Below are 9126 nucleotides of genomic sequence, written 5' to 3'. Positions count from 1 at the left end.
TTAGTGAATTAGCGCTTAGCCGGGCTGTATTTTAGTTTTTTCCCCGCAGGCCCCGGGCCCAGCCCCGTCTCCGGCCCCGCGCTCACGGTCACCTTGTGTGGGGCCGCGGCCCCGCCCCTCGGGCCGTCCCGCGCAGGCGCGGCAGGGCCGGGCCGGCATGGCGGCGGCGGCGGGGGCGCTGGGCCGGGCCGCGGGGCTGGGGCTGGGGCTGGGCCTGGGCCTGGGGCTGGGCCTGGTCACGGCAGGGCGGCGGCTCCTCAGGTGCGGGGTGGAGGGGAGCGGGGCTGCGGGGAGCGGGGCTGCGGGAGCGGGGGCCGCCTCGGTGGGGTGGCGGTGACCGGCGGTGCCGTTGTGTGCAGGGCCGGTGGCGCGGCGGAGCAGTGCCTGTCCCGGGGGATCAGCTCGGATCAGCGCCCGAAGCGGCCCCTCACCGCCTATTTCCGTTTTATGATGGAAAACCGCTCGGCGTTCAGGGAAAAGAACCCAGGTACGAGGTACGAGGGGGGGCGAGTCCGCGGGGCCCGCGGTTTGCTCTGTGCGGGAGCGGGGACACACACGGCCCGCGCCCCCCGAGCAGGGCTGAGCCGGGAGCCAGAGCAGCTCTGTGTGCAAAACCGACCGCGCGAAGGAACTGAAGTCATTAGTTAGACATTACCCTGAATTTAGAGACCCAACCCATCTGTTTATCCATAGCATGCCCCAGGCGAGTCCAGCATGGCCGTACTTACTGCCTGCACGTGTGTTATCTTCCTCTTCTGTGCATCGCAACTCGAAAAAACCGAGCGTGTGTATGACATGTGTTTGCTGAAAGATCTCACCTGGGCAATACATGTTAACAGTGATTTGTGGTTCTCAGTTATTTTCGGGCCTCTATGCATTTGAAGTATACTTTTGCTGATATAACAAGGTGCATATGATTTTGTTTTGATATTTAGTAATTGAAAAACTATAGGTGCTGGCTTGTCTTGACTGTAAGTGGAAGAAGAAGTAAATGTATGTAGAGGAAAATGGTTTTCTGTGAATACGTTTAATTTACTATCAAAAAACTTTATTTACAGGCAATGCAGACACTCTTACCAGAAAGCAGCAAAATGGAAAGCTGTGCTGGTTTTGAAGTACTGTTGCAATGAAGGTTAAAATGGTTAAAAAACTGTGGTCATATTGGGCAAGCCCTGAGGTAAATTTAAGTAGGGAAAACCATTTGATACCCCGCTCAGCAGTTCAGCAGTTCCACAGTCAGAAAGGCTGGGAACTGAACTATCAGAGCTTACTGTAGTTACATACTACACCAGTGTTTTCCACGTTTTCAAAATTTGAATAATCTGCCAATAAATATACTGGATCTTATATACAAATTGAGAAATTTTGGGTTTCTTGCTCCAGTAGAGATAATAGTCAAAAAAACTTGATAATTTATTAGTTCTCTTTTATCATTGGCCAAAGCATCATATTTTCAAAGGTTTTAAGGTTCATCTACTTGGACTAAAACCTCTCCATCTGTCTTCTTTTTCCAGAATTCTGGAAGTCAGGTTACTGAGAAGAGCTTAGTTCTGCTTTCCCACCATTGAGGTGGCTGAGCTTTACATTTGAGGTGGAAGAAAAGCTCATCTGTTTTTGGTTTCTTAATTGTGGAGGAAAAGCCTGTAAAGGATTTTTCAAGAAAAGACCACCTTTTATGATTTTTGCACCACCCTTAAGTTTGGTTGAGGTTTGGTTGGTTGGTTGGTTTGGTTTTGTTATGTAATTATTATTCTTTTCCCCTTCACAAATCCAAGTCTGGCTGAAGGCCTCATCAAATGACCATGGTACAAGAGCCAGAGTCAAAGGCAGTCAGCTGAAAAACAAAGTAGACTCAAGTCACCAATTTTGTGTGTGGGAGAAGGAAATTACCTTTTTTTTTAACCTTACTTCTTTTGAATAATATTGTAAATGAAGGACTTTAATAAAGATTACAGAATCACAGAATGTGCTGAGTTGGAAGGGACCCAGAAGGATCACTGTAAAACAGGAGAAGGACATATGTGCTATATCAGGTGGATAAAGTCACATTATACTTGCTTTGAAGAATTCAGCAGGCTCTCTTTGCTAAAAAAGGAGAACTGGAAATTCTACTTTTGATTTCTTCCCTCCAAATTCAGACCATCTTGCACTGTATAGAAAAAGATCCATCTCAAAAGGAAAAAAAATTGAATTGTTGTGGAGTGATAATGGCTGCCTTAAAATTGTGCTTTGTCTTATAACTGCATGTTTCATTCCAGGTTGAACCAAGAGCAGTGACTCTTTCCCCTCCCCAGAATACTACAGTTCCCTTTAACTGCCACAGGAAGGTAGTTTTATGGAAGGATGAAAATGTTTGTACAGGGAAAAGATACTTGTGACAGCTTTCCTTGGGAAAACTGAAGAACCTTACTAGAGATACAATGTTGATCTTTATTTTCCTGCTCTCTCGTTTTAATGTACAGAAGCGAGCAGCATAGAGCTGGCTAAAAAATTAGCAGGTGCTTGGAGGGAGTTACCAGCATCACAGAAGCAGGTAAGAGTGTATCTTTGCCCTGAGTTCTTTGAACTCTGTACAGTCTTGGTGGTTCTTTTCTTTGGTTTGGTGTCCCCTGTGGATTTTTTTGTTTAGCGTGGTGATTTTTTTTGATTGGTTGGTTTGTTTTTAATCAACAGTTTTAAAAGCATGTGTGTGTGTGTACAAAGGTTCAGACATCAGTACACCACAGTGGGGTGGGTTGACCCTGTCTGGACACTGAGTGCCCAGCAAAGCCACTCTGAGCTGGGCAGAGGACAGAAAATATACCCTCACCAGTTACTGTCAGGGCAAAACAAACTCCACCTGGGGAAATCAGTTTATTACCAATCAGATCAGAGTAGGCTAATGAGAAATAAAAACTTAAAACACCTTCCCTGCACCTCCTGTTCTTCCCAGACTCAGTTTCATTCTCTGTTTCTCTAGTTCCAGTGGCACAGGGGGGTGGGGAATGGGGCCTAAGGTCTGTCCATCACATCTTGTCTCTGCTGCTCCTTCCTGCTCAGAGGGAGAGCTCTTCCCACTCTGCCCCTGCTGGGGCCCTCCTACAGGAAACAGTCCTCCATGACCTGCTCCCAGTGTGAGTCTTTCCCACTCGCTGCAGTTCTTCAGGAACTGCTCCAGCACTGGTCCCTTTCCATGGGGTGCAGTCCCTCATGAATAGGCTGTTCCAGTGTGGGACCCCCCGGAGTCCCAGCCCCCTTCAGGCATCCCCCTGCTCCAGTGTGGGATTCCTCCCTGGGCTGCAGGTGGGTCTCTGCTCCCTGTGGACCTCCATGGCTGCAGGGGCACAGCTTCCTCACCGTGGGCTGCACCACAGGCCACACCACAGGCTGCAGGGGAACCTTTCCATGACCTGGAGCACCTCCTCCCCTCCTTCTCCACTGCTCTGTAGAAATAATCTCACAGTCTCACATCTGACTCCTCTCTCAGGCTGCAGTTATGCAGTTTTCTTTTTCCCCTTCTTAATGCTCTTATCCCAGAGGCACCACCACTGTCACTGGTGGGCTCAGCCTTGGCCAGCTGTGGGGACCTCCTGAAGCTGGCTGGCATTGGCTCCATGGACACAGCAGCTTCTCACAGGAGCCAGCCCTGTACCCCTCACCACCAACAGCTGGCCATGCAAACCCAGTACAGGGAGATACTTTGATACTTGTGCACGACCTGGGTTTTCATAATTTTAGTCTGTTGCCAGAGAAAGGGCACAGCTCTCACTCCACGTGGCTGTGGGGCTGGGAACCGGTTATTTTTCCTTTTTAAATGGTAATTATGTACACGGTGCATTACGTGCATAATAACATAAATTTTGTAAAGTTACTGTGATTTCGTGTGCATAAATGAAACCTCAGTTAACTTTGATGGAAGGACCAACTCTCTCTTTTGCTACGTGTAAATTTATTGAAGAGCCATCAAATTAACTTTTAGTCATAAGTAGTGAAGTTTCTCTAAGAGTGGCTGTTCCATGTGATAATGTAAAATAACTCTAGGACTTGCTAATCAGTGCTGAATTTAAGTGCCACTGGTAGGAAAGTAGTGGTCGTTCTTCCTTGATTGTTCTTCCTTGATTACAGTTAGCAATTAAATGCAGCTAGTCACTAATTGCAGTTTTCCAGCTAAAGTAGTATCCTTTTTTCAGTAGAACTGAGGTGCTCTCATATCCCTTTTGGACTGCTCACTCTGTGTGCTTTTCCTTTTTTGTGTCTGAAATGGATAACAGGGGGTAGTCAAACAGATGAAAATCAGATGTTCCAGGGTAATTTTTTCCAGTCTTAATTTTTTCCCCCATAGATCAGAAGTGTTAGCTTGTCTGATGGTCAGGTGGCTCGGACTGAAAGCATCTGTTTAAGGCTGGTGATGGTTTGTGCTGTAGGTTTACGAGGAAGCAAAAAAGACAGATTGGCAAAGATATGGAGAGCAGCTGGCCAAATACAAAGCCCAGCTAACTCCAGCCCAGGCTGCAGCTCTGAAAGAGGAAAGGAGGAAACAACTGGCAAGGAGAAGATCGCTCCGGGCAAAAAGAGTAAGCATTTTGAAATTCAAGTTTCTTTTCTCTCAAGGAAGCTGAAGTCTGTCCAGTATATAGAGCAGAGTTGAAGCGTGTTTTTAGAAATACAGAACCAACTCAGAATAACAGAAAACACACAAGAAACACAAAAAACCCAAAATGCCATGGACTAAATGTAATTGCTGATGCTGTGGCATTCCTGCACTTGAAGAACACAGAACTGGCACATATCTTTATGCTTAAAGGTGGCTTCTCTGTGCTTTTCTTCTCCCCATTCCTCGAGCTGCCAGAGAAAGGATAGGTAATAAAAGACAGTTGGACCAGCAACACTTTCTTTGGATGGAAAGACATCCAGAAATAGCTTTTCACGAAGGCCTTGTATCTCTTACCTCATTGGCCCCTGCCAGATAGCAGCTCTTTGAAGTAGCCTTTTTCCCTTCCTTTCTTTGGACTCTGTGGCTTTGCTACCTGTGTCACTGCTGCCATGGTGAATTAGGGCTGCAGAGGTGCATCTGTTTGCTGGTATCCTTTTCTAGCATATTCAAGTGGACCACCTTCCCTATTCCCTTCTAGCTGGTCTATATATAAATCCTGAGAGACAGAACCATCTATAAAGGTATGACATTGTGGTTGGTCCAGTAGCAAAATCACCTATTGCTTGCTCATCTCTGTGAATTAAACTGCTGGTGTGACATTGCCCTAACTAGCAAAAGTGAAATTAATTTGGTTTAAAAGACCTCTACTTAGAGGAAGTTTTTAATCCAAATGATTGTGTTGGTCCTTTTTTTTAGAGTGTGGCAGCACAAGGAATTTAGCTAGCATATTTAATGCCTAGGCAGATGTTAATTTGCAGCACCCAGGCTCCAGTGGGAATGTCAGGACTGGAGGAAACAAGAAGTTTAATTGCATTCATAACTTGCTGTACTTTCCTTCTCGTGCCATCATCCCTGCAGGCAAAGTGTTCTGATAGCAGAAACCCAGTTCTGTTTCCCTGGAAATTGGTTCTGTTCCACCCTCTCACCTCCCACAGTCCACCACCTGCCCTCCTCTCTGCAAGCAGGCTGTATTTCACAGCAAAAACAGGAGCCTTATGAAGAATAATAGAAAACCTGTCATCATAATTTTCTTACAGAGGAATTTAATAACAGTCTTTGGTTTCTGGAAGACTTAGCTGAAGTAAGAATCAGCTTAAAATGCTTTTTCTATATCTGTGAAAACTCAAGTTGTTAGCTTTTCTTAGTTTAGTTTAGCATTAGTCTTGACAAGCACAGAGAGCATCATGACATACAGTCCAGTTTACAGAATAAAACACCAGAGAAAGAATTTGTGTTTGATTTTTGTGTAAAATACGAAGTCAGACGGAAAGCTTAGTTTTGGAAAAAATGCATGCCTGGTAGATGGAATAACTTTTCTTGTTCTTTTTAAAGGAATTGACTGCGCTTGGAAAACCCAAAAGACCTCGTAGTGGCCTTAACATTTTTGTGGCAGAAAAATTTCAAGAGAGTGAGGGAATTTCACCTGCGGTAAGCCAGGAAAGATTGCTTTTTAAAACAGATCCACTGTGTTCAGAAAAATCTGATTTAGAGTCTGTCATTTTCAAATAAATTGTTCAGTAGTTCAATATCTGCACGTTGCTTTGCTTAGGTTACCTTTTTTGGGCTGCAGTGATCTGCCTGTATACTGCTGCTGGCATGGCCTTTATAAACTGCTGTGTGGGTACACAGACTTTAAATATTTGCAGTATTTTTTGCACTTCAGTTTTACAGACTTCATCTGTTCCCTCTCTAAGGAGAGAATTATTCTTCTCTCTGTTTTGGTGTAGAAATACACAAGTTTTTCAAAGAGTTGTGGTGGTCTGCTCCTGTTCCTGCAGTACGAGTTCATTGTACCTCCTCTAGCTCGGGTGGTGTTACAGAATATGCCAGAGTTCCTCAGCAGACTCACAAGTTCTGCACTAAACTGCACTTTGGGGTGATGTAAACTACACTGGTGGGTTACAGCAGTGTTGGAGACCTCCCCTGTGTGTCTGATATGTTCCTTACCCTAGACATTTAATCAGTGCATTGGGATGGTGGATCTAGTTGGTTCCTTGGTTTTCCATGTACAAGGCAGGCTTCTCCACTCAGCTGAGGCCTGGGCTGTAAACATGGCTCAGATGATGCCCAGCAGCTTGTTCTGAACCATATAGTGTATTATTTGCCTACATTAAAAGGGTGGGGGATTAAACCTGTGTGACTTTGTGCTTTTTTGCATTGGTTTATGTTTGACTTTCACTTGTGTGGCATTCATCTGTACCCCTCTGAGATCAGTCTGTTCCTAAAATAACCCTCCTGTGTTGCATGTTCTATATCCTGTAGGCAAAGCTGAAGAAATTATTTGATGCATGGCAAAAACTCTCCACTTCTCAAAAGCAGGTATGTCAGTGGATTTGGATGAGGCTCTGATGTGATCAGAAAATGACAAACTTGAGTCAAAGTTGATATATTCATACAAAATCTTGAACTTAAGTTGCTCAAAACATAATACTGAGGAAAATACTGTGAGATCTTCATGCAACTCGAAAAAGATTGTTACCTTTATTGCAGTAGTGACCATTTTATTCACAGTGTTGTTGAAATGTAAGCCAGTGGGATAGGATGGAAGCTCAGTGTGCCTGGTAGTGGATGCTGAGCAGCATCTAGAGGGAAAGGTGAAATAATGTGCAACAATTTGATTTTTTTCTAATAATACATGATATCTTTAAACATTATCATAATAATTTGCTGCTCATAGAAAGACTTTTGACAGAGAAAAGCAACAAATCTACAAATGATGTGCATAGGGTAATTTATTAACTTTGGTTGTCTGGGGGATAATTCTCTGCCAGCTTTCTCAGTATACTGAAATACAAATCTGCACGTGGCCATACGAAAAGTGAGAGCTGCTACACTGAAATCTAATCTGAAAATGTCACAGTTTAGGTATTCTGTACCTTACTGTTCTTCCTCCCAAATGACCTTTGTCCAGATCAGTTTTGAGTGTGCTTAGGACACACCCTAGGTTCATGATCTTACTGTAGGAAAAAAATTGGAATAATTCTGCAGCGATATCTGTTCCTGTTCATCACATAATCCACCTCTCTCAAACTAGTGCTCAGACAAAAAGCCTTAGCTGCTAGTAGCAATACTGAATAAACTTCCATTTCAGTAGTGGGCAGCTCTTGACATAACTGTAATTTAGTGCTAAAGTTTTGTATTTTTCTGCAAGTTTGATTTTTTTATTTTTTTTTAATTATCTGGAGGCGAACGCAAATACTTGGGCTGTGCCAGTGCCCAGGTGTTGTTCTAAGTCACCTTTGTGTCATGGCACTTTTCCAGACAAAGCCCCTTCTGTAACCTTCTTTTCCCCCAGCAATACCTGCAGCTTGCTGAAGATGATAAGGTTCGGTACGAGAACGAAATGAAGTCGTGGGAAGCAAAAATGGTGGAACTGGGACGTGAAGACCTGGTGCGTTCCAAAAAGAAAAGGCTAAAAAAGAAACCTGCTGAGACTGCAAAGCAAGCTGGGACAGCCAGAACTTCCTTGGGTACCAAGGCAAAATTAAAGCTGAAAAAACCAGAAGAGTAAAATGGTTAAGTATTTTATATTTAATCCCTTTTGGTTGTCATGTCTCCGTCCTGTTACGTTAATGCTGCAGTCAGTGTTAGCACTGAAATTTGAAAGCCCTAAAAGCCCATGAAAGGGTCCAGTGGAAAGGTGATCAGGTAAGAGAGGAGTCATTGTCTCTCAGAACTGACTGAAATAATCACTGCAGGTATAAGCTGAACTGGAACAGAAATCAGTTAATCAAGCTATGAATACTGATACTCACTGACATCAGCACAGCCCTCCAGTAATGGTAGATAACAACCAGCTTTTATAAGATATTTTTTTATAAAAGAAAGAATACTCTACAATGTTACCATCTAAAATCTGTAAATAAAAGCTGAAATCTGAGTTAGTGATGCTGTGTTTTATTCCCTCCGTGGTATTGGTAGTGAAGACAAATGCTCTACATTTCAATAACAGGCACAAGAAATATCATGGCTGGGAAGGGCTCTACCCCTGTTTGTTTTTTTATTTCAGCAGAGTATTTCTGTCTCACCATCATGTCCTACAACCACTGAGTTGCCATCTGCAAAGTCCTGCACTATGGGACCCTCCTGGGCAGCAGAGCTTTTGCCCACAGGGCAGCAGAGCTTGTGCCCACAGGCCAGTGTGTCAATTCATGCAGCTCTGCACACTGCAAGTACATTTTCCATCTCTTTCTGCCAAGGAAATGCCCTGGACAGGTTCTTCTGTGAAATCTCCCAGACAAGATCTCCGGCACAGAATCCGACCACCTGGAGGAATTTGGGCTTCTTGTGTTTGATGTCTGTATAGTATTTGGGTGTTTTGTTTAATTTTTGTTTCCCAGGTGCAGATTTTCAGGGTTGTGCTGAGAATCACTGTGAGCTTTTATTTTCTTTTTCTTTTTTAAATTTATTTAATACTGCCCCAAAGAAATATCGTTATTTGTGCCATTTTTAGTTCATATCCATCCTGTGTCCCACAGACTGTGCAAATGAGG

At 44.0% G+C, this 9126-nt stretch overlaps 1 protein-coding gene across 1 annotated transcript; it reads left to right on the top strand.

Moving 5' to 3' along the window:
• The first annotated feature begins 141 nt into the window (after nucleotides 1–141).
• Nucleotides 142–8513, top strand: TFAM (transcription factor A, mitochondrial). The gene is made up of 7 exons (XM_051799857.1): nucleotides 142–261; nucleotides 360–487; nucleotides 2463–2533; nucleotides 4404–4553; nucleotides 5966–6061; nucleotides 6896–6952; nucleotides 7929–8513. The coding sequence occupies exons 1-7, from the start codon at nucleotides 158–160 to the stop codon at nucleotides 8142–8144; spliced, it is 822 nt and encodes a 273-aa protein (XP_051655817.1). The 5' UTR covers nucleotides 142–157; the 3' UTR covers nucleotides 8145–8513.
• The last annotated feature ends 613 nt before the right edge of the window (nucleotides 8514–9126 follow it).

The sequence above is a fragment of the Manacus candei genome, unplaced genomic scaffold (assembly GCF_025592945.1).
Source record: "Manacus candei isolate 608988 ecotype Guabito, Panama unplaced genomic scaffold, ASM2559294v1 h1tg000050l, whole genome shotgun sequence".
Lineage (NCBI taxonomy): Eukaryota > Metazoa > Chordata > Aves > Passeriformes > Pipridae > Manacus > Manacus candei.
This window is presented reverse-complemented; position numbering and strand designations above follow the sequence as displayed.

Bases quoted from the DNA above. Each gene is read 5' to 3' on its own strand.
- TFAM (XM_051799857.1), top strand. From the start codon at position 158: ATGGCGGCGGCGGCGGGGGCGCTGGGCCGGGCCGCGGGGCTGGGGCTG. The intron at 2,534-4,403 runs GTAAGAGTGTAT...TTTGTGCTGTAG, and splicing joins TACCAGCATCACAGAAGCAG to GTTTACGAGGAAGCAAAAAA. The intron at 6,062-6,895 runs GTAAGCCAGGAA...TATATCCTGTAG, and splicing joins GTGAGGGAATTTCACCTGCG to GCAAAGCTGAAGAAATTATT.